Source organism: Sorex fumeus, unplaced genomic scaffold (assembly GCF_029834395.1).
Source record: "Sorex fumeus unplaced genomic scaffold, SorFum_2.1 ptg000037l, whole genome shotgun sequence".
Taxonomy (NCBI): domain Eukaryota; kingdom Metazoa; phylum Chordata; class Mammalia; order Eulipotyphla; family Soricidae; genus Sorex; species Sorex fumeus.
In genome coordinates this window covers 63912020-63937620 of record NW_026606094.1, presented here as the reverse complement: position 1 = coordinate 63937620, position 25601 = coordinate 63912020, and the positions used below count along the sequence as shown (strand labels likewise).

General features: G+C 47.0%; 1 protein-coding gene and 1 non-coding gene across 2 annotated transcripts in view; both read left to right on the top strand.

Annotated features, from left to right (window-relative positions):
* Positions 1-25601, top strand: part of CDCA7L (cell division cycle associated 7 like) — a 36083-nt gene that overhangs the window by 701 nt on the left and 9781 nt on the right. Inside the window, exon 2 of the mRNA XM_056118697.1 lies at positions 21088-21228. Within this exon, the coding sequence (XP_055974672.1) occupies positions 21088-21228 (141 nt within the window). The remainder of the gene's footprint in view (positions 1-21087; positions 21229-25601) is intronic.
* Positions 4328-4460, top strand: LOC130027885 (small nucleolar RNA SNORA9). The gene has a single exon (XR_008793096.1). It is a non-coding gene; the product is annotated as a small nucleolar RNA SNORA9 (small nucleolar RNA).

Genomic DNA, 25601 nt, shown 5'->3' with positions numbered 1-25601 from the left:
CAACTTAACGCAAATTGGCCTTAACTTGGCGATCAAAAAAGCTCCTTACACTCTGGGAGGAACTTCCCTTACGAGTCTCAGTGGGCTGTGTGGGAATCACCTAGTGAGCGAGGCTTTAGATCACTTTTTAAATTTTAAACTTCCGGAAAGAGCCTTTTCTCGACTCTCGAGTAATGAATGTGTTGTGTTCCGCGGTGAGCAGTGAAAGCTTTTTACCTGAGGCTAAAAATAAACAGTTAGGAAAGGAAACAGCCAGCCGTTGTGTGAGCCTAGAGAGATGCGGTGGGTGCGGGCTGCGTGGCTGCTCCCAGTGTTAACCTAGTGCTCCTGCTTTCCTGGGAGAAGGGGGAACCCGCCCCCGCGCGTTGGCAAAGGCCAAGGGAGGGGGCTCTGGTACCTGATCCTTCACGACAGAGTCGCTTTTGCCCTCTGCACTTTCTGGAAGGAGTACTACTGAAAGCGGACCTTGAAGGAAGATGCCAGGGTTTATTTATTGGTCAGTGCCCTGATGAAGGAGGAAGAAAGGTTCCTCATCAAGAAGGAACTTAGGGTTCAGAAGGATTGCAAAGGGTTAGGGCTTTGTATGTATATGCTGCTGGCCACTGCCTTATAATTTGTGTCTTGTGCTTCTAGGGAGGGGTTTTTTTTTTCCTGGTCTTCAGCATTTTGGGGAAAGAGCTCTGAGCCTCCTGTGAATATCCCCTGACTGTGTCTGGGATTTTGTCTCAGAACCCTGCAGTCCTCTGCCCTTTCCTGCTCAGGGAATTTAAAATTAATGTTCCAGAAGGTGCATTTGAAAGCCAGCCTTTCATTGTCAAATCATGAGGCTAATTTTTTGGTACCTGTGAAATGTTAAACTATTTACCTTAGGGATAATCAACAAATTATATCCAACCCATTATGCACCAATTAGGACAAATTAGTGTATGTAAGAAGATCAGGTAGGTTTTTTTTTTAAGACTTCTAATTGGCAACACAAATTAAGATGTGCGCTACTTCCTGCTTATCATCATGTAGATGCGAGCAGATTAGAGTGGCTTTCCTTTGGGCTAGTGGAGGGAGGTTCTGTGTCTGCAGCCACCAGCCCACAGTGAAGCTTAGCTGCACAGCCAAATGCTGAGTTCTTTTGTTTTGTTTTTGTTTTTTGCCTTTTGGGTCACACCCAGTGATGCACTGAGGTTACTCCTGGCTCCTGCACTCAGGAATTACTCCTGGCGGTCCTCAGGGGACCATATGGGTTGCTGGGAATCGAATCCGGGTCCGCCTCGTGCAAGGCAAACACCCTGCCTGCTGTGCTATCGCTCCAGCCCAGTGCTGAGTTCTTGTAGTTCTGCCCCATACCCTCCCGCCTTATGAATAAAGCCCCTTGATGAACCTCCTCCAGTGACATAAGTTTGCTGGGAAAGGATAATCTCAGTATGCAACAGATTTTCTTATGCTCACAGTTGGTATAATTTACAGTGTTCGGGAAGGGCCAGGTTGGAAGGGGCTCTTGGGCCTGTAGGCCTCTGTTCCCAGCAGAGGGAGGACTCCAGACTTCAAGGAGAGGGAGTAGTTATTAAGCTTGTGCTCTGCTTTCTTGTCTCTGCATCTCAGCCCTCATCCCTGTGTGGTGCGTTGCTCATGCTGCTTGTGGTCTGTATCTCTGTTGGGTAAGTCCCATGTCTCTGTGCTTGTCTTATGATTGATGGAAAAGCTTCCCAGTCAAGGCAAGGGGCTGGCCTCTTACTGGGAGGTCTCAACTTGGAACTACTCCCAGGGGGGTGGGGTGGTGGTGATGGTGAGATGGCTTCACTTGGTAGGTTCTGAATGTCTGTGTTGCCCTTTTCCTTTCCTTTAGCTCTTGGGTGCATTTTGGACCCTAGGAAAAGGATGTGATCCTGGATGTTCTCATGAATATCCATATGTTCATGTACATGTGTGGAGGGGGTTGGGAATTTCTTCTGGGTAGTATTTTCAAAATTTAAAGAAAAAAATGTACATTTATATTTCTCTGGCCTTTCAGAATGCATGCCTCGAGCCCTAGAAATGGGTCATTGAGGGTCATTACTTGTGATGTTTTTGTTTTGGGCCATATTTGGTGGTGCTCAGGGGATATTTCTGTCTCTGTGCTCAGGTGTGACCCTTGATAGTTCTCAGGGGATTAGGTGTGATGTGGGATGGGGTTGGGGGAACAGGATGAGGATGAGGATGAACACAAACAAGGCCAAGTGCCTTTAAGTACTGACTCTTTGGTCCCCGCTTGTGGCCTCCTGAGTTGCCACTTAGTCTCCCAGTTAGGAGTGCACTTAGTCATTGTTTAGCTAAGCTGTCTGCTCTCCCAACCATGAAAGAACTGAGTTCTCAGTGATCAGAAGAAAACCTCCAATCAGGCAATTCCAATCTGGTCAGGCCCATAGGACAGAAAACTGAGATATTTTGTGACTTAAAACAGTTTATGATTGTTACAGTGAATCAGTGACAGACCCCAATAAAACCATTTGAATAAAAAGTGCAGGCTTGTTAATTTTTAAACTGGTCATGGTACCATAGTTTAGAGTTCTTACCTCCAAGCTAGAGTTTTGTTTCATTAAAGACCTAAAGCTTTATTCACCAGAGTAGAATGGATGTGGGTTACTTGATGGAAGGATAGAGATAAGAATCTACTAGGGGATCATTTTATTTTATTTTTGGTTTTTGAGCCATACCCGGTGGGGCTCAGGGCTGATTCCTGGCTTTGCACTCAGGAATCACTCCTTGCAGTGCTGGGGGAACCATAGGAGGTGCCAGGGATCGAACCTGGGTTGGCTACGTGCAAGGCAAATGCCGTACCCCCCTGCTCTGCTGTTGCTCCAGCCCCTAGTTAATCCTTTGTAGTAAATACTGGTGTTCTGTGTGTAGTACCAAAATTTGTCTTACGGCCAGAATGAAATAGTTGGTTCTTCCTGCTTGTTTTGTTTCCACGATCGTTAGCTGATGACAGGACTCCCAGACTGGTGGAGACTGTCAGATTTTTAGTGGTGGCAGACACTGCTTCTCTCTCCCTATCCTTCTGCCTTTCTCTAGAGCTCAGCTGCTTCCTGCTCTGTGATTGGGGAGTGGAACCGCCTCCCTCAAACTGTCTTCCCAAAAGCCAAGCCGAACCCGTACTGAAAACCAGAAGTTTGGAGCCTCTTGGCGGAATACTCTGAAGTGGGTTGTACTACCCGCATTTTCAAGAGAGGCCAAATTGACTCCTTTGCTCAGGGCAACCCAGCCAGGAAGGAAGTAGGGTTGAACCCTGAGTTCTGTCCCTGTGTGATTCCTGCCCCTGGGACCCAGGGGTTTGAGGCTGGTCACATAGCGTGCTCTGAGTCGGTGTCAGGAGGACAGAGCTGTGTGCCTAACTTCTAATGCCCCTGCACTGACAAGGCGTGGCAAATGCACTGGACACTCAGCACTGCTTGGGGTGATGAGGAGCATGTGTTACAGGGATCGAACATGCGTGGCATGTGCTTTGCCACTTGACACACACACACACACACACACACACACACACACACTCCCTGTAAGCACTCAGGGGCTGGCTGCACCTCATCATAGTGTCGCCTCACTCCCCGTAAGGGCTGAGGTGCTGGCTGCAGCTGGGCTCATCAGTGTTTAGGAGCTGACCAGCTGATGCTTTGACTAGAATTCCTTCAGTGAGGGTCGGTGTGGAATGTAAATCAGATCCACAAAGCTTTTACGGAGAAACGAATTCTCAGCACGCAGGAGTCCGGCGTTCACATAAGCAGAAATGAAAGCTGACATTGAGCTCGTGCTCTTCTACCTCCCCTCGCCTCTGATTTGCAGACAGTTTGTGTCCTATATGCGCCTGTGACTGGTATCCATTTTTGCACTGTCTTGTTGCAACTATAAATCATCCCTTAGCTTCCTGCAATGTGCGTTCCTGGAAGGCCGGACGTGCAGAGGCCGTTTCGTAGGCTCACAAATTATCGTGTGATTTCTATGAGAGCTCAGAAGATGATCCTCCTTGACTTAGGTGCTGGTTATAAGCCCTGGGTCGTGTTTGTATAACTTGAAGCTTCGGTGCACCTAAGATCTATTTGCCTTTTTGTTGCTTTTAAAATGTTTTACTTACAGGTTGTACTTGACATTTTAAAAATAGCACTTTGGAGGGGCTGGAGCAATAGTACATCGGGTAAGTCGTTTGCCTTGCACGTGGCTGACCCAGGTTTGATCCCCCAAATCTCATATGGTCCCCTGCGTCCTCCCAGGAGTGATCCTTGAGCACAGAGCCGGGAGTTAGCCCTGGGTACTGCTAGGTGTGCCCGCCACCCCCTTCCAAACAAAACAAAACAGACTTTAGCTGCAAGTCTCCAGCGTGCTTGGGTCTGGGGGTGACCATAGGCATTCCTATAGAGCTTGCAAGAATAGTATGAAATAGTTTGAAGGCTTGCTCAGCTCCATCCAGAACAAGGTTATAGAAATTTCAGACAGTTAAATAAATAAAAATGGCACATTGAGTCCCTTTGAATGTGTCTGAAAGGCTTTGTGCTGTTGGAGAGATCGGCCTGGGGGGTGGGGTGTGTGTGTGTGTGTGTGTGTAGACCAGTCTACCAGTGTGTGTGTGTGTGTGTGTGTGTGTGTGTGTAGACCAGTCTACCAGTGTGTGTGTGTGTGTGTGTGTGTAGACCAGTCTACCAGGGTGTGTGTGTGTGTGTGTGTGTGTGTGTGTGCGCGCGCGCGCGCGCGCGCGCTGTACCAACATCTATTTTAGGGCCTGGTCATGGTGCACGGCTCACACCCCACAGACGCTGCCCCCAGTTCTGAGTCCCCAGTTCTGCCAGACCCCACGTCTGGCCTCTGCCCTAGGGAAGTGGCTGAGCTGCTAATTATCCAGGTGCTTGAAGAACCTGGCCTGCGTACCATTTATAATATTGGTGGAAGTTGTTGAAAGCTGTGCATTAGGACAGCCCAGGGCCCCAGCAGGCTGCCTACATTTTTTCTGTTGCCCTAAAAGGGAGGGGGCTAGTCTGCGCCTGCCCCAGAGTCTGGGTTGTTACCCGTCCCCTGCCCCCTGCTGGGAAGTTCCTCCTCCATCTCCCGTCTATTTTGCATTCTCTTCCACAAGGTAATTTTATCTATTTGAATGCAGAAATGCCACTTAGCATTGACTCTCCTGGGGGAAAGGCTTCCCTCCCCTCTCCCACCTCTGGTCTCTGAAAACTCCTGGTCATCTCTGTGCTGTGCAGTTCCAGAAGCTTTGAAATCCCAAATAGCAAAGGCAGGACGCAGACTGGCAGTACTCCTTGGACTGCAGTACTTCAGCACATGGGAATGGCCAATTCCTTGTTTGCCTCCACTCTCCTTCCACGGAACCACCGGGCTCAGAGGGCAGCTCAGTGGAAACCTAACCAGAGGCATCTCAGCCAGGTACCTTAGGTTATAATAAAATTAAAAACATTGTATTTTGGGAAGCATGCCTTTCTGCTCGCAGCATTGGCTTACAGGGAAAGCTGAGAAAATAAGAGTGCATTTAAAACCATTGTCCCTAATTTTTTGATTTTTTTCCCCCCTCCTGCCAGTTGATCCTAGGCTTTTTTTTTAATTGGGGAGTTTTTGTTTTTAAATAAAAATAGATAAGGCCTGTGAGGCCTCACACAGCCTTTTGTCTGCTCTAACTCACAAGGCACTGACAGAAGGGAACCTCCCCCCAACACCCTAGAAGAAAATGCCTTATTCTGTCCAAGACTCTGAAAAGAGCATCGACATGTCCCCTGACCTTTGCCAAGCGAAGTGTCCTCATTGCTGTTGTAATGAGACTCTGAGAGAGATGCCTTATTCACTGGGGCACAAGCCTGGAGCCAAGTGGGGTCTGCTGCCTGGGGCCCTGATTGTTCTGGCATTTTCTTCTAGTGGGGCAGAAGTGCATGAAGGGGATCCTGGTATAAAGGCTTCTAGGCTGAGCTGTGGGATGAGGCCCCCGGGCAGCCTGCCCAGGGACCCCCACATGCTCAGGGCCACTACCACCTCCAAATGGGCTTGTAGTCTGTTGTGCCCTCCATTCCCCCGCGAGTGGTGGTGGGGGGGTGGGCAGGCAGCTCAAGTCCTGCAGCTGTGGACCTGTGACAGTCTGGGTGCTGCTTGTAGAAGTTTCCTTCCCCTGCTGGTGGGGCATTGCCTTCCAGAATTAACCTCAACAGCAGGCTACATTTCTCAGATGTTCCTGCAGCTGCAGTGACATGGTTCTCATAGTGGGACGTTAATGCTTGGGTGTAAAACTTTTTTTTTTTTTTTGCTTTTTTAGGGATCACACCTGGTGATGCACAGGGGTTACTCCTGTCTTTGCACTCAGGAATTACTCCTGGTGGTACTCATGGGACCACTTGGATGCTGGGAATTGAACCCAGGTCAGCTGTGTGCAAGGCAAATGCCCTGCCCGCCCGTTGTACTATCTATCGCTCCAGCCCTTGGGTGTACAAACTTACTGCACCTTCTCTACCATCAATGTGCCTGTGACTTTCGCCATTCACTGGCTTGTGTCACTTGTAGGCCACCTGCCCTGTAGTCAGTCCAGGGTTTTGCTGTCATTCGGTACCGTCCATTCCCTTGCCTTGTCTTATACCACTTAGGAGTAAGATCATGTAATCATAACTGAATTTCCTCTCACTGACTTAATAAAATGCCATCCACATTGGAGCAGAAGCCAGAGTTCATTTTAATTTTATTTTAAATTATTTTTTGTTTTTCTTTGTTTGGTTTTGGAGCCGTACCTGGCAATGCTCAGGGCTAACTCCTGGTTCTGTACTTAGGAACTAACTGCAGTGCTTCGGGGACTGTATGGGATGCTGGGGAATTGAACCTGGATTGGTCGAGTGCAAGACAAGTGCCTTACCCACTGGACTATCTCGCCAGCCCCACAGAGTTCATGTTATTTATTTATTTATTTATTTATTTTTGCTTTTTGGGTCACACTTGGCGATGCACAGGGGTTACTCCTGGCTCATGCACTCAGGAATTACTCCTGGCGGTGCTCAGGGGACCATATGGGATGCTGGGAATCGAACCCGGGTCGGCCACATGCAAGGCAAATACCCTACCCATTGTGCTATTGATCCAGCCCCAGAGTTCATTTTAGAGCCGAGTGATCTTCCCTCGGGAGAGAAGGCACACCTGGCTCATCTGAGATGGGCCCTGTCTGAATCTTCATTGGACCGTTAACCTGATTCTCAACAGGGTGCAGAGGTCTCTCTGTGTTGGGTACAAAGTCAGCCTGGACTATTGTGGTCTCAAATCATTATTATTGTGATAATTATTTTTGTGATTTTGTTTTTTATTATTTTTATATCACATTAATTTAATTGTATTTATATTTTTTGTGATTATTATTATTGTGATTTTGTTTCTTTCATTTTATAAGCCGCATCTGGTGGTGCTCAAGGCTTACTCCTGGCTCTGTGCTCAGGGATCACTCCTGGCAGTGCTCAAGGGAATACATACCCCTGCTGGGATTGAACTCGGGTCTGCCGTGTGCAAGGCAGGTGCCTTCTCCTCTGGCCTCTGACCTGTGCCTGTGCAGCATGGAGCACATCTTGTTCCTGTGGCATGGCCGCTGCTAGGCACCAGGTCACGGTATCTGTTCACGGTAGAAGTTGGAACAGTTTGGAATAATTCCCTCCCTCCCCCAGGTAGCGTGTCATACAAACCCCAAAGAAATGTCTTTTTCCCAAGCAGTTGGAACTTGCAGTTATCATCTGTCATGTCCTGGCAGACACGTCTGTGCTCAGATTTCAAGGCAAGCTCTGGGGTGCTGTCTGGGTGAACTGAGGTTGTGGACTGCCTCGTGCCATGGGGTGTGGAGGCTGAGGCGGGGAGGACAGTATTTCTGGTGCTCAGGGGTGTGAGGATCCCTCCACACCCACCTCACGGGGGCAGAAGCTCCCACAGAATGAAGCAGATCTGTCTGAAGGTCAGTCTGTCGCCATTTTCAAGAGAGCCGGAGAGCAAAACACCTTGGGCCTGTTATCAGGCTTTGAGAGTTCAGAGCAGGGCCGTCATCATTAGCTTTGCGGTTCCTCTCTGCTGGCCTTTGTGGAAAAGGAAGTAAGCTGGCACTGCAAGGGCCTCTGCTGGAGTCCTTAACCCTTGTTGGCAGAGATCCCTTCTAGCCTGTCAGCTTCTTCCCAGAAGCGAAGAATTTGCTTCTTCCAAAAGAACATTGATATCTTTGGTGCTCTTTTGAAGTTGTGTTGATAAAGCGTTAAAATGTGCCGGTTAAGTAAAAAACAAACAAAAAAATATATGAGTTTATTGGCCATCCATATACCTTCAGAGACAGTTTCTGGTCCCTTGCTCATTTTTAAATGTTACTTTTTTTGCTTTGTATTTGTTTGTTTTTTTTGTTTTCTTAGGCCACAGCTGGTGATATTCAGGGCTGCTGACTCTGGGCTCTGTGCTCTGGGATCCCTCTCGGTGGGGCTTGGGGAACCATATAGCAGTGCAGGGGTCAAATCCGAGTTGGCTCCCTACTAGGCAAGCATCCTGCCTGCTGTACAATAAAAACAGCCCTGCTTCGTTTTCATTGGTGAAGCACTGGTTTTCAGTCTGATGGCGTTTCAGGGTGTTAGCTTTGCACTGGTCGTAGGTCTCATTGTCTCCACTCCTGCCACCAGTGTTCAGGGCCGTTCCACCACCAAGAAGACCCTCTTCCTTTTCCTACCGCCTTCCCACTCCCCACTTAACATTTTTTTAATTGAATCACTGTCAGCTACATAGTTAAAAACTTGTTCATGGTCGAGTTTCAGTTATACACTGTTCCAGCACCCATCCTTTCCCCAATGCACATTTCCTACCACCAGTGTCCCCAGTTTCCTTCCACACTCCCCACCCCCCCACTCTATGGCACTCTCTCTCTCTTTCTCATTTTCCTATTGCCACTCCCCACTTTCCTTTTTGTAACCACCATAGTTTTCTCTTTGTCTAGGAGTTCTGTTTCTTAATAGTTTGTTTCCTTCAGTTACTCATAGTTCAACTAGGAGTAAAAACATCTGGTAACTGTCTTTCACTTTTTTTTTATTTCACTTACATCACCTCAAATTCTATCCATTTTGTCCCCAAAGGCACAATTACAACTTGTTCACTGGCTGCAGAAAATTCCATCCAGTAGATCTGTCCCAGTTTCTGTATCTGATCATCTGTGTTGATGGGGATTTAGGTTGGCTCCATTTGGGCTGTCATAAATAATGTTGCTAGGACTTCAGAGAGGCAGATATTCTTTGAATTCATATTTTCTTACCCTTCATTTAATGCCTGAGAGTGATGCTGATGAATCGATTTTATTACTATTTATTTTTTGGTTTTGGGGCCGTACCCGGAGGTTCTCAGGGCTTACTCCTGACATGCTTAGGGGACTGTGTACAGTGCCAGGGATCAGATCCGGGTCATTTGCATACAAGACAAGCACCTTGCCCTGCTTTACTGTTCTCTGGACCCTTAGTTTTTATTTTTAAATTCCCTTTCTCCATCTCCTTTTCACTGCTGGTGGTGTTGCAGTGCCTGGGTGTTGTGCATAGCCCTGGCCATGGTGCTCACATGTGATGTAGTTGTTACCTGTAGGAATATACGGTAGGTATCAGTAGTTGTGTTCTTGGCCATGGTGCTCACCAAGGTTTCCTTCCTTCCTGTAGTTGTAGTTGCACAGACATTTGCTGGGATTACACTCTTAACTGAGTCACGTAAGTCACAAGGGGATGCTGTGGTGCTCACACATACACTCGCCAAGGATCACACTTGCACTTCTTTTAGTTGTGGCTCCCGCTGGGGGGGTTGCATCTGTTTTTCTGGTGCTCAGACACACCTAGTGGTGCAGTGACTGGAAACTGCAGTCTGGGAGATCCCAGGCAGTGGAGCTGCCAGGCTCCAACTGCAGAGCTGTCATGATCACAGTTGACACACGTGGAACCCCAGGGATTCAAACTCATGACCATATGCTTACAAGGCAAGTGCTCTAAGATACTGCACTATTCCTTTGGGTCTAAGTTTTAACAAATCTCCATATTTTCCTTGGAGTTGGCACCACATTCCCATTAGTGTGTGCTAGAGTTCCTTTACTTTCGTGTTCTTGCCGGCAGTTGTTTCTGTCCCTGTGACAGAGATCATTCTCATTGGCCTCAGCTGACACTGGAATCATTGCAGATTGGATTTGCATTTCCCTATAAGTGATGTTAAAGTCCTGTTCTGTCTGGCTTGTTTGTATCTTTGTTGAAGTGTCTTACTAGGTCCCCTTTAAAATTCTTTCTTGAGTCCTTGCTTGTAAGTAGAGTTGCAATAATAGTTTCTTATGCGATCTAAATATTTTTAGTTTGATGTAGTTCCATTTCTTTTTTTTTCATTTCCCTTCCCAATGAATATGTCACCTATTATTTTTGTTTCTGTGGTTTTGGGTCTAAGTTTTTAATTTATCTTGAGTTATTTTTGTGCATGGTTTTTCTTTTTTTGTGTGTGTGGTTCTGGGGATCAAATCATGTTCTCTTTGCGCATACAATCGTGTATGGTTTTAAGTAGTAATCTGGTTTGTTTTATTACTTTTGTTTATTTGCATGTGATTCTCCATTTATCTTGACATTGTTGAAGAGACGTCTCCTTATATGAACTTGACTCCTTTGTTATAGATTGTGTGTGTGTGTGTGTGTGTGTGTGTGTGTGTGTGTGCATGCGTGCATGTGTGTATTTATTTCTGGGTTTTCTATCCCATTGGTCCATGTCACTGTTCTTGTTCTGATATCATACTGTTTTAATTGCTGTTGTTCTGTAAAATAGTTTAAAGTCAGGGAGCAGCATGGCTCTTTATTTTTCTTTCTGTCTCAGAACTGCTTTAACTGTTCAGGGAACTTTGCAGTTCTCTGCAGGTTTTAGAATTGTGTTTTCTATTTCTTTGAAAAATGCCATTGCTATTTTTGTAGCGATTGCATTAACTCTGGAGATTGCTTTAGTTAAGATGACTATTCAAATGTTTTTTCTTCCACCCTATGAGCATAGGATTATTAAAATTATATTATTTTAATAATATAATTTCAGTTAATAGATCTCTTTCATCTCCTTTAAGTTTAGTCAGTTATTTTATCTTTTATTGACACTGTTATAAATGGGACTGTTTTCTTAAATTTTCTTTTCTCTAGCTCGGTTTGTGTATAAGAAATGGAATAGAATCATGTGTATTCATTTTGTGAACAGCCATTTTACTGAACTTTTAATTTTTAAAAGTTTTTTTGTGGAATCTTAGGGTTTTCTGTATGTTTTATTATGGTATCAGCAAATAGCGATAGATTCACCTCCCAATTTGGATTTATTTCTTTAGTTTAGCTAATTGATCTGACCAGACTTCAAAAACTGTTTTGAAAAGTAATGGGGAGAGTAGATATCCTTTCTTAAGCAGAAAGGCTTTTAGTTTTTCATGATTGAGTATGAGATTAGCTTTTGGTTTGTCTCAATCTGGCCTTTATTACACTGCAGTATTGGCCTTAATAATCCCCAATTATTGAGTGTTTATCATGAATGGATGTAAATGAATAAATTTTACAAAAGCTTTTTTTACTGTTGACATGATCATGTCCTTTTAATCTTTTTCTTTTTGTGGTGTATTGATTTGCATCTGTTAAACCATTTTTGCACCCCTGGGATGAATCTTACTTGATTATGATAAATAATTTTCTAAATGTGCGGCAGTCTTCTATTTGCAAGATTTTGCTAAGGATCTTTGCCTCTGTGTCCATCAGAGATGCTGGTCCAGTGTCAGAGCCATATGATACGGAGGCTCTGACACTGGACCAGTTCACTCTACCTCTGAGCTGTCTCCAGACTCCTTTTTAAGATTAACACTGTAGCGCACCCCCCACCCCCACCCCCACCCCGTTCATTGATTGCATGTCTCCATTGTGATATTGTGAGACTTGTTACTGTTTTTGGCATATCGAATATGCCACGGGGAGCTTGTAAGGTTCTGCCGTGCAGGAGTGAAACTCTTGGTAGCTTGCCAGGCTCTTCAAGAAGGACGGAGGAGTCAACCCGGGTTGGCCATGTGCAAGGCAAATGCCCTACCCGCTGTGCTATTGTTCCAGTCCTTTTTCAGATTAAGGAGAAAGAATAGTTTCTGGCTGTCTAATCATCTGGATGTTTTCCTTGTTGATTTCTGTTTCATTCTTGTTTCACTATTACCATAAAGGTTGTAGCAAACTTTTTGTGTTGCAGTTAACTCAGTTATATAGCTGTTTAAATTCTTTTCTTCCTCCACCTTTATCTTCTGCGGTTGTCTCATATTTCTCAAACCTTACTCAGGGTTCTATGTTCTTTTGTTTCTTTACATTTGTTTCTTCACTTTTTCTTTGCATAAAAGGGTGTTGCAATTTTTTGTTTGTTTTTGGGCAACACCTTGTGCTTGGTTTTCTCCTGGCTGTACCATCAGGAATTACTCCTGACAGTGCACAGGACCATATGAAATGCCTGGAATTGAACCCAAGTTAGCCACATGCAAGACAAACACCCTACTCACTGTACAATCGCTCCAGCCCCATCTATTGTATTTTATAAAAAACGTGGGCTGGATAGTATATCAGATATGACCCTTGCTTTGCGCAACGTGGACCCAGGTTTTTTTTTTTCTTTTTGGTTCACACCCGGCAATGCACAGGAGTTACTCCTGGCTTTGCACTCAGGAATTACATCTGGCGGTGCTCAGGGGACCATATGGGATGCTGGGAATCAAACCCGGGTCAGCCGCATGCAAGGCAAACGCCCTACCTGCTGTGTTATCCCTTCAGTCCCCTATGGACCCAGGTTTGATCCTCAGCATCCCATATGGTCCATCAATCAACATGATCTCATATCAATGTTTCCCTTAGTTATGTTCATCTAATGTATAATGTAACATAAGCCAGTGAAAGTAGAATTTTGTATATTGAAATGCCTTGTATACCAGATGTATTCCTCTTGGTTATGTTGCATAATTCTTTTATGGTTTTAATTGAATTCAGTTCCTTAGGTTTTGTTGTCCCTGCCCTTGCACCCCCTCCACCCCCCACCCATCATCACCTATTTGCATTTTGTTTTGTTTTGTTTGAACTGCTCTTTGGTTGCTTTGCACTGTGTTTAAAGCCTTTTGGATGATTTTTTGTGGGGAGAGGTGGGGGGTGCTTCTCAAGAGGTGGTCAGGAGGGGCCCCTCCTGGTACTTCTTGGCCAAGGGGGTTGGGGTTGGCAGGTTCGTGGGAGACCCCGAGGGTGTGGTGCTGGGGGGTGCTAAGGATTGCCGGGCTGTTCAGGTGGCTGGGCCTCCTCCATGGCTACACTAGGAGTCACAGGTGCCATAGGTGCTGTTGTTCAAACCACATTCAGGACCTTCACGTCTGTGCTCTCTTCTGACCCCTTTTGGATTATTCTTCTGGAATTTTAAATAGAAGAGATAACCTTGAGTTCTTCTCATTCATTGTTTGAATATAGGAATGCAGCACAATTTGGTGTGTTGATAATGTAACCAGCTCTTTCTCGGTGCTTGCTTATTATTCCTAATAGCTTTTTAGTGGCGTCTTCAGGATTTTCTGTGTATATCTTCTGCAAATAACTTGGTAGTTGTACTTCTTTTCCTATTTGCATTTCTTTTGTTTTGTTTGAACTGCTCTTACTGAGGTTGAATGCTAAATAAAATATGTGAGCATGGACAACTATTTCAACTATTTCATCATTCAGGATGCTATAAACTCTGTGCTAAAATCCAGGAGCTGAGAGGTCTCTCCTGGTGATACTTGTCTGAGCTGGACTTGGCTCTGCGATGCACAAGGTCCCCAGGACTACACTTTTCGCAGCTTGAGGTGACTGTGCAGTACCTGGGTTCTAACTCAGGGCTTTGTATGTGCCAGATAGGTGCTTTAGTCCTTTGAACTTCCCCCGAATCTCTAGCTTAAATTTATAGAGACCCTCCTCAGAGGGTGGAGAGTCTTGTCAGACGTTTTCTCAGCACCTTTTGAAGTTGTGTTTTTTTTTTAAAATAAATATTAATGTTGTTGATCACATTAACTGACTTGTTTATAGAACCAACTCTGCATCCCTGGAATGAATCACACTTGGCCACAGGTCAGATCCTTTGAATGTATTGTTGAATTTTATTATTATTATTATTATTATTTTTGCTTTGGGTTTGGGGCCACATCCAGCAACGCTCAGGGCTTATTCCTGGTTCTGCACTCAGGAATTACTGCTGGAGGTACTGGGGGAGCCATATGGGGTGCACATGGCTGAACCTTGGTCAGCCACATGCAAAAGGCAAGTGTCCTGCCCACTGTATTATCTCCCCAGACTATAGTTTTGTTCTGGGGGATTATATATATATATATATATATATATATATATATGTTATAAAACACATGAATTTATGTTATAGGTGATTTAATATATAAAATTATAAATATATAGATACTATATAATATATAATGTTTTGTTCTGGAAGTTTATTATTATACAGGGTTTTTTATGTTTTAGGATTTTTTTGCTTTTGGGTTACACCCAGCAATGTTCAGGGGTTACTCCTGGCTCAGCACTAAGGAATAACTCCTAGTGGTGCTTGGGGGACCAAATGGGATGCTGGGAATTGAGCCTGGGTTGGCCACATCCAAGGCAACTCCCTACCCACTGTACTATCACTCTGGGCCCCTATTGTACAGTTTTAACTACTGTGCTTGTGATTGGTCTATTTATTTTATTATTATTATTATTATTATTATTTTTGCTTTTTGGGTCACACCCGGCGATGCACAGGGGTTACTCCTGGCTCTGCACTCAGGAATCACCCCTGGCAGTGCTGGGGGAACCATATGGGATGCTGGGAATTGAACCTGGGTCAGCCGAGAGCAAGGTAAACACCCCACCTGCTGTGCTATCACTCTAACCCCAATGATTGATCTATTTAGTTTTCTGTTCTTGGTTCAGTCTTGGTAAGCTGTTTTTTTCTGAACATTTATTTCTTCTAGCTTAGTTGTGAGCCTGTGTATTTCTATGGTATCTATTGTAATTTGTCCTTTCTCATTGGTACTATATAAATACCGTTTGTTAGTGTTTTCTCTATCAATCTTTAAAGAAGTTTATCTTTAAAAACGTTCTTAGTTCGTTGACCTTCTGAAGTTTTGGTTTTTATTTAATTCTACTCTGATTTAATTTTTGCTTTTTTGGGGCCACACCTGGTGATGCACAGAGGTTACTCCTGGCTCATAAACTCATCAGGAATTACTCCAGGGAACCATATGAGATGCTGGGAATCAAACCCGGGTCAGCTGTGTGCAAGGCAAACGCTCTACCTGCTGTGCTATTGCTCCAGCCCCTCTGATTTTATTTTTTCCCTACTATATGCTTTGTGCTTTTTCTCGTTACTTTAAATGTCATAAGGTAAAGGTAAAGGTAAAGGCCCTCCCGTTGATCGTTGATTTGCTCGAGCGGGCCCAGTAACGTCTCCATTGGAGACTTTGTTGTTACTGTGTCTGGCATATCGAATACTCTCGGTAGCTTGCCGGGCTCTCCGAGAGGGGCGGAGGAATCGAACTCGGGTTGGCCATGTTGGCCGCTTGTAAGGCCAACGCCCTACCCGCTGTGCTATCGCTCCAGCGATTATGATTTTAAAAAATTTGTTTCTTCATAAAGGTCTGCATCGCTATTAACTCTGGTCTAGCTCATAAATTTTGAAGAATTGTGTTAATACTTTGTCTTCAGATACTTTGAAATTCCTGCTTTGATTTTTGTTTTTTGACCCAGTGTTTGACGAGAACAGTGTTTAATTGCTACATGTTTGAGATTTTTCTCATTTTCCATATTTTTAAAATAGCTTTGTGATCAGAAAAAAAACCCACTTTGTAGCATGTGTCTTCATAAGTTTATTAGTAATCATTTCATGTCCCAACATGAAGAATATTCTTTTATTTTTTGCTTTTTGGATCACACTCGGCAATGTTCAGGGGTTACTCCTGGCTCTGCACTCAGGAATTACTCCTGGTGGTGCTCGGGGGACCATATGGGATACTAGGGATTGAACCCAGGTCAGTTGTGTGCAAGGTAAACGCCCTACCCACTGTACTATCGCTCCAGCCCCCTCTTTTTTTTTTGTTATTCTTGAAAATGTTATGTTTACTTAAGAATACATAGATTGTGCCTTGGGGGATGAATTATTCTTGAAATGCCTGCTAATCGCATCTGGTGTATTCTCCCATCTAAATCTACAGGTTCATTCTCCGTTGAGTAGCTGAGGCTGTGTGAGGGCTGTCACAGTTCCTGATGTCCTGGGGTTGCTCTCCGGGGCAGTCCCGCATTCTGTGGCTAGTTGCTTCATGCATTTTGGCGCTCCCCCAGGCAGAGCAGAAGTGTTATCAGGGAGTAGATGTGGCTAGACCATCGAGAGGGGAGACCCCGGATGATTCCCAGGTTTACCATGAAAACAAACAGTGCAGGAGCTTCAGGTGGGCAGTGTTTCTCCTCTCCGACAGGTGGCTCAGACAATACCTACGCCCTCTTGATCTGTTCATGTGGGAATGAACTTTGGCATCCAGAATTTCATTTATAATTAGTTATTTTGGGGGGCCATATCGGCAGTGCTTGGGCCTACTGCTGACTCTCAGGGATCATTCCTATAAGTGCTCAGGGGACCATAGGACCTGCTGGGGATCAAACCAGGCTGTTCCCCATGGAAGGCAAGTGCCTTACTCACTGAACTCTCAGTCCCCACCCCCCTGAATTTTTTAAATGGGGAAATTTCTTGTCTTGATTTGGATTCTGACATCTCTGGGCATACTGGACCCCTAGTTCCTGAAGTTCAGAGTCTGGGGGGAGGTATTGCAGGGGGACCACCCCAGAGAAACTGTTCCAGGACTCCTTGGATATAGAAGTTGCAATGTTGGGATCGGAATATTCGATTATAACCTTTTGTTGGAATCTCTGCCTTTTGTGGGGATTTGCTAACGACCTGCTCACAGCCAGAGACTTCAACCTCACGACTTTGTCCTTGCAGGGGTCTCAGACCCCCACTGGATCTGTCCTGTTCCCCTGCTTGATCTTCTTCTGAAGAGGGTGCACACCCGATAGTGCTCAGGAACCACTGCTGGCTCCAGGCGGTGTTCAGGGACTACACAGGCCTGGGAACCTGGCCCCTGCACGCAAGGCCTGTGCTTAACCGCTGGCCTTCTGCTTGATCTTTGATGATCAACTATTCTGTTAATCTCTTTCTTCTCCCTCCCCACCTTTTACTTTACCCCGCCTTTTACTTTTTGCCCATACGTCTATCAGTGTATATTTCTCACCATCAATGTCCTCAGTTTCTCTTTCGCTCCCACCAGCCCCCCTACCCCCAACTCCCTTTATGGCAGGCACTTGTCTTCTCCCCCAGCTCCTTTTTCTGGGCATTATAGTTTGCAGCACATTACTGAAGGTTATCATGTATATTACCTCCTTTCAGCACTCAGTTCTTGTCCTGCGTGATCATTTCCAGTACCATTGTCATAGTGGCCCCCTCTCTGTCCTAACGGCACTCACCTATACCCATCCTCCAACCTTGCTTTGTGGCAAACTTCCAACAGCGGACCAGCGGTAGGTAGGACTGTTCCACTGTTCTGTGAATCTTTAACACAGACAATTTATGTATATGAAGTCTGGATAAAAATGTGTTTGTGGATTGGGGGAAGGGGACAGTAATTGAGAAAATTGAGAATAGGTTTTCCTTTTTCAGAAGGGAAGTATCTTTGGTTCCCTCGGGCTCGCGAGGTTGTTTTGACTCCATAGCAGTGCAGCCTGGTGGTTGTGTCTACCTTCTTGTCAGTTGGCTTTAGTTTGGCGCGGGAGTCTTATGGTGGGTTGGTGTTGTAGCTAAATGAAGCCGACGCTTTGGGAAAGGTCTGTAGTGCTGGTCCTGGACTGTCCAGTCACCGGAACATCCCTGCTGCTGCTTAAAACTAGGAACGGGCGCCTTGTAGAAGCAGCTGCACATCAGGAGGGGGGCAGTGAACTGGCTGCACCTGGTTTCTCTCTACACAAGTCTTGCCTTCTGAGTTCTGTTAAATGTTGGTCACTATGAGGACAGATGAATAGGACTGTATATGTTTGTGTTTAATCCAGAGACTTCCTGACTCTGAAATTCCTCTTGGTGCCTTTTGGAGTGGGGCAGCGAGAAATAGAACTTCTCATACCCGACCAGCCAGTAGTTTTGGGTTTTCTGAAAGTGCCTCAGTCATTTCTCACCCCCCCGCACAGTGGCAACTCTGGAACCGAGGCAGAAGTTGATGGGGCAAGGAGGAACTGGGGAGCACGTAGGCTCAAGCCCTGGAGGGGATTTTATTCCCTGTCAGCCTCTCCATGTGCTGCCAGTGAGTCTTCTCCCCTCCTTCTCTGATTCGGGACTAGCATGCTTGGTGATTCATAGATGCGATTGTTAACTTACTGTCGTGGCAGCACCTGTCCCGTGATGCTGCAGAACCAGAGGCAGAGAAAACTGTTGATCCTTAGCATGAATCCAGACACTGATACTCCCCCTGAATCCCCCCTCCCTGATTTCTGAGGTTAGCACATTCCTCACCTCATGCACTCATTTTATTTCTTGGTTTGTGGACTCACTCCATCTGGAAGTGCTCAGAGCTTAGTCCTGGCTCTGGCTGAAGGATCACTCCTGGTGGACTTGGGGGACCATATGGGGTGCCAGGGATTGTACCAGGGTCAGCCACGTGTAAGGAAAGAGCATCTGTACTATCTCCTTATACTTACCCCTATACTATTTCTCTGGCCTCTATGCATTCAATTTTAAAAGAAAATGCTACTTTGTTATGGTAGTAAGAAATCATTTTTTGGGCTGGAGTGATAGTGCCGCGGACAGGGTGTTTGCCTTGCATGTGGCTGACCTGGGTTCGATTCCCAGCTTCCCATATGGTCCCGTGAGCACCACCAGGTGTAATTCCTGAGTGCAGAGCCAGGAGTAACCCCTGAGCATCACTCGGTGTGATCCAAAAAGCAAAAAAAAAAAAAATTATTTTTCTAAAATCATGACTTGAGAGCATGTTTACTATATTACGAGGTGAAATGGAAAGTATGCATCAAGAACATTGCTAGTCTTCAAATAACAACAGTATATATGTGTGTAGCACTAGCACTGTCCTCCCATTGTTCATCAATTTGCTCGAGCGGGCCCAGTAACATCTCCATTGTGAGACTTTGTTGTTACTGTGTTTGGCATATCAAATACATCACAGGTAGCTTGCCAGGCTTTGCCATGCGGGTGAGATACTCTTGGTAGCTTGCCGGGCTCTCTGAGAGGGGCTGAGGAATCGAACTCAGGTCTGCCGGGTCGGCTGCATGTAAGACAAACGCCCTATCCGCTATGTGTGTGTGCGGGGGAGGTGGGAGACTGTGGTGGGGGCAGCACTGGAGCCACACCTATTGATTCTTAGAAGCACTTTGCTCTGCTCAGGAGTAACCCCTGGGGCCCGTATGGGGTGGTGGGCATTTGAATTGGATCAGCAAAGTGCATGGCAAGCGCCTTAATTCATAAAAAAAATAGTTTGGGTCACACATTTACAATAATGATAATGTTGTTTTCTTTTTTCCTTTTTTTTGAGGTGGGGGCACAGCTGGCATTGCTCACGGCTTACGCTTCGCTCTATGCTCAGAGGGTTGTGCTCGGGGTTCCAGATGTGGTGTGGGGGATCAAACCAGGGTCAGCCTCATACAAGGGCGTTAACTGCTGTACTGGTCCTCCAGCCCAACACCATGGCTCAAGGTTCAATATACAGAGTTCCTCCTCGCCACTAAAGTGCCAGTGTTCTTAGGCTATTTGCAGATCCTCTTGACCACCCTCACCCCCAACCCGGAACTGCATGTCTCAGTTCTGTAATCTAGGACTAAGGTGTTTCCACCATTCGATGACTTCTTTCCCCGTGTCATTGTTTATGTACCACAGATGAATGAGATTGTTTGGTATTTGTCCTTCTCCCTCTGAGTCACTTTGCCTGACATGAGGCCCTCCACTTCTATCCTAGCTGCAGCAAACAACAGATTTTATCTTTTCTTAGGACTGTGTAGTATTCCATAGTATTGGGTGACTACACAGTGTCTTTATTTGAATGAGCTTTTTTTGATCCTCAAAAGTTACAAAAGACATTTTTTGACACTTGTAACCATTTAATTATGTAACTAAAATGGTGTTGATAAAGATATCTGAGTATGGTTATGATTTTGTGGTTCTGTATTTATTCTTGGGCAATATATGCTGACTGGAGTATATTGGGATGAATTGGTAGCTTACCTGCGAATTCCCTGATACATACATGAAAAGTTGGGCTGACTTGTTCTAAATCGATTTTCCTAGTTCAAAAGTAGTAAAATATTGCCATGTACATATGGTCTGACTTAATATTTGTTGACAATTTAACGATAGTTGAAAAAAAGAAGGCAACTAAATGTGATACTTGATAGTTCTAGGTGAAGAATAGTAGAGATGTTTCTCCCTTTTATTAACTTTCTAAGTGTTTAAACTTTTCCAAATATGAGAGTTGGGATCAAATAGTAGCCAACATAGAGAAATGAACTCACAGCAGATACATATTTTGTTAGTTGTACTCAAAGAATAATTGCTTATAGCAATCTCTAGACACGAGTTCCCAAACTACTTCAGTTGGTTTGGAATTTAGAAAAGAAAAGCTTATTTTTAAAAAAAGCAAAAATTTAAGTACAGGTGAACTGTTAAGAAATGAGGTTTGTTTTTACACATATGACATTTAAAGGCAAATCCAGTGTAGGTGGTAAAAGGCAGGCTGGGGTGGGGGTCGCTGGTTTCTCAGGAACGAACGGATGCTGCTTCTTGTCGAGAGATCAAAGACAGCTTCTCTCTGGGAACCTTGCCAGTGAGAGGATCTCTGGGGTTCTGAAAGGGCAAGGTCCATCACATCCCTTCCCTGTGCCCAGGAGGGCCCGGTGGACCCTATAGGGGCTGGGGCCTCTGGGCACCGCCAGCACAGATGGGCCGCAGATGGATCACGTGTGGGCTTGTGGGGAGAACTGGAGAATCCCACATGCTTTCCAGGCTGCTCAAGTCCTTCCTTTCTTGTCTTCATCACAGATCCCCAAAGAGGTGGCTGACATCTTTAACGCCCCCAGTGATGAGGAAGAGTTCTTTGGGTTCCAGGATGACGTTCCCATGGAAACGCTCTCCTCCGCAGAGAGCTGTGAGAGCTTCAACTCACTGGAGTCAGGGAAGCAGGTACGGGCATGCTGCCGGCCTCCCTGTGGCCCTGAGGCCTGGGTGTGGGTCTTCTTTGATTTGAACATGACCTGAGGTTGGTGGCAGCGGGTCATGGTCGGTTGTTCTAATGATTATTACTAATTCATTATAGTTAGGGCAATGAGTTTATGGCAGTGTTGACATCTATGGTCCTGGGATACACAGCACCTCCCATCCCCATCCACCACCACGTTCAAGATACTCCCTGTCCCCCCCTCCCCCCACCGCCCCCCCCCCACAGACACATAGGCACACACACACACACACACACACACACACACACACACACACACACACACCCCTCTGTGAGCATATTAACGTTGCAAATGTTCCCTTTTCAGGAGACTGGGTGAGAGGTTCTAGCTTGCTTTTGTGTTATTTTTTTCTTGGTGTACTTATTTCTGTAAAGTGAAGCTCTATTCAGTGAGTGAATCTAAATAGTCTTGGCTGCCTGCAGAGCATCCCACAGGGAGAGCCCTCGGGGGTCCTGGATGACCCTAAGCCCCTCAGTGTGACTCCCCTGGCACCTCCCTCCTGCTCACTCTTGCCGGTGTTGTTTCCTGAGTTTGATCTTGGGTGAACCAGAGATGCCTGGGAGTGCTCACTGTGTCTTGGAAGTGAAAACATCTGGACTCCTGGGGCATTTTCCTCCTGGGTTCACTGTGGCACCCAGAACCCTTTTAGGAAGCTGTGGACTCCCTTGCATCAGGGAGAGATGTTTGGGGAAGACTGGGGTGATGAGCCGCCCCCATACCTTTGGCCTTTGTGTGTGTGTGTGTGTGTGTGTGTGTGTGTGTCTGGTCTGTCTGTCTGTCTGCCCATTGTGGGCTCCTCACCACCCTTGCCATCCCTGCAGGATCTGACCCCTGCTCCACGCCCCTTTGATTTTTTTAATATATTTTTTAATTTTATTGCACCACCATGAGAAAGTTATAGGCTTTCATGTTTGGGTTACAATCACACAATGATCAAACACCCATCCCTCCATCAGTGCACATTCCCCACCACCAATCTCCCCAGTAATCCCCCCTCCCTACCCTCCCCCTGACTCCATGGCAGACATGATTCCCCATAATCTCTGCTTTGGGGGCATCATAGTTTGCAATATAGAGACTGGGAGGTCAACATGTTTGGTCCATTATCTACTTTCGGCACACATCTCCCAGCTCTACTGATTCCTCCAGCCATCATTTTCTTAGTGGTCCCTTCTCTATTCCAGCTGCCTTCTCCCCTCCGCTCATGAGGCAGGCTTCCAGCTATGGGGCAATCCTTTTGGCCCTTGTATTTACTGTCCTTGGGTGTCAGCCTCCTCTTCCTTGCAGACCTTGTTCTCCGAGCACCTCTTCGGCCTGTCACTCCTAGGTACCGTTCTCAGCTCATGTCCTCAGCGGCTCCGTTGCCTCCCTCCCTCCTCCTCAGGGCTTGGCCTCCCTCTCCTGCCCTCTGGCCTGTCCTGATGGGGCAGGGGAGCTGGGGAGGCCCCCAGGTGCACACCGTGGTTGTTGCTCCAGCTTCTGTCTTTTGTTCTCACCCTTCTGTCGCCTCTCTAGGAGCCAAGGAAACATGGCCATGCTCCTTCCTCTGCCTGCCTGTCTTGAAGCTCCCAGTGTTCTCGGGGCCTTTGGTCTGAAAGCGAGTCCCTTCCCTGCCCCTGGTGTGTGGTTTCATCCAGCTCACTTGCTTTGCTCAGAAGTGGCTGCTCTCTGGGGCTGGAAAGATAGTACAGCAGGTGGAGCATTTGCCTTGCACGCAGCTGACCTTGTTTGATCTCTGCCATCCCAAACGGTCTTCTGAACCTGCCAGGAGTGACCCCTGAGCACTGCCAGGTGTGGCCCCTAGAGAAACAGAATTGGCTGATCAGGGGCAGGCGGTGGGGGAGAGCGGAGCCAGCTGGACCGTCAAGAGGGACATGTGAGAAAGCATTGGGACACAGCAGCTGCAGTTGTTCCCCTGGCAAGTGCATCTACCTCGTGACCCCGGTGACCCTCTCCGAGTCTGACCTCGGAACATTTGCAGTGACTTCTCCCTTCATCCCTTCTGGGGGCCACTCCTGGCTCAGGGTTCAGTGCTCCATCCCTAGGACGAGGTGCTGATTACTACTCAGGCTCTGCAGGGACTCACAGGGCCAGCCCCCCAGCTGGGGGTCTTCGGGGTGAGACCTGGCTCTGTTCTGCAGTGTTCTGGGGCAGCAAGAGTACATGTGACAGATGGAAGCAGTGTCACCCCACCACAGCCACTGCTGCACCTGCCTGTGTGGGAATCTGGAGGTGCTGTCGTGATCCCTGGTGCCCTGTGGAATGGCTTGGTTCAGGCTGAGACACAGGGGCCAAATCCAACCCTGGAGCCTCTCTCCTCCTGTCCCCTGCAGTACTGTCCCCCGCTGTGCTGACCCCTCCTCGCACAGTGTTCTGCCATGCTGCTGAGATCCAGGGAGCCTCACTCGATTTTGGGTACCCTCTGGCCTCTCACACTTGTGTCGCTGCTGACCCTTCCGGTGGCCCGTTCCTTGTGGACCCGTCCTGTTTCTCCCTTTAAGTCGGGACTGCTGGGGAGTCAGGTGCCCTCTGCGTTCGTGCGGCTGGGTGTGTGTGTGTGTGTGTGTGTGTGTGTGTGTGTGTGTATGTGTGTGTGTGTGTGTGTGTGTGTGTGTGTGTGTGTGTGTGTGTGTGAAGGGTGCACTGCTGAGTTAAGCCCTCTTTCCTTCTCTCTCTCCCTCATCCTGTCAGAGGCGCCTCAAAGGGAAAAACACAAACCACACTCCGAGCTCCTCTTCCGTTTGATCTTTGCGTCCTATGCATTTGCTTTCGTGAGACAGCAGTGACCCAGACCAGAACCCACCCCACCCCACCCCTCAGTGATGCTCAGGGTCGACTCCTAGCTCAGAGCTCCGGTAGGACTCTTGGGACCATGGCGGGGAGTTGGGTGGACCTGGGTTGGCTGACTTGGGTCAACCAAGGCAGGCCCGGTTGCTCTGGACCTGGGGGTTAATTTTTCAGGGGTCACAGACTCTGGTTGAGCAGAGAGTGGTGTAGGGACAACTACAGAGGCACCAGACCGTGGCGTGGATCAGTCCAGTTCACACCGTGTGGATGCAGGACCCTCGAAGCACAGCCTCTGTCAAGGACGAAGTTGATCGTCATCTGACCCAGACCCAGCGCTCTGATTTCTCTGCCCTGGGAGGCCAGCACAAGGTTAGAAGGAGCCAGACATCCTGCAGGACTGGGCTTGCTGCTGGGCACCCGAGCGCCCTCTCCCTGGGCTGCCTCGCGGAGGATGAAACAGATTCAGTGCTCACGTTGCCCAGACACCACCTCTGGGTCAGCTCGGAGTGTTGATTTGTTGATTTATTTTGCTGGGCGCGGGGATGGGGTGGGGAGGTCCATTCTTCCTTTGTGACAACTTTTGTCCAGTGGCTTCTCCACCCCAGCCCCACACACTCAGGGTCTGCCCCAAGTGCCCAAATTTGCACACCTTGAAGCACTGTCGAGATGGGTGTCCCCCAGACACAGTTTGAGCTTTGCTTTAGAGAACCCCCCCCCTTTTTGTGTGTGCTTATTATATACTTTTTTACAAACAGCTGCACCGCAGCTACCAACAAAGGAACAAAGTAATTTAGTTCTGAGCACAGTTACTCCAATTACCCATAATAATTCATGGGAGACATTTTTAAGCTTCTTTAAAAAAGAAAAGCAGGATGCAGGCATGCCGGCATTTCCTTCTCGATCCCTCTCCCCCCCCCCCCACTCCCACAACTTTTTCCACTTGTCTATTATATCTATTTTTCTCCAGTGATTAGTTGAGCGCGAAGAAGTATATAATTAAAGTCAAGGGAAGGCGGGTGGGGGGGAGATAAAGATTTTTCAAGCAAATGGGATGTGGCATGGGGTCACTGCTGTATCAGGTGTGGGAGGGAGCGGCTGGGGTGTGGAGTGAGTCCTGGCCATCAACCTGGAGGCGGCTGGCTGGCTGGCTCGCTGGTCCCGTTGCCATTGCTTTCTTGGGCTGTGTGTCCTCGCTGGCTCGCCAGTTAGAGCATCTGACTGCCTTTTTAGAAACTTGAGCAAAAGTCCTCATCAAGTTGAAAAATGCCTTTGTGAGTTCCTCGAGTCCGCGCTCTCCTTCTGCTTGCTGGCATGGGCATGGGCACTGGCATGGGCATGGGCACTGGCACTGGCACCGGCAGGGGCTGGGTTGGGCCTGGGAAAGGAAGCAGGCTGTTGTGCTCGGTATGGCCTGCAGGGGGCGCATTTATGGGCGAGAGCCGGGCTTCCCGGTGGCCGACCCTAGCAGAAGTGGAATTCCATCTGCACTTAGCACCCATGGATGAAGCTGATCCGAGGCGATAGCCATTT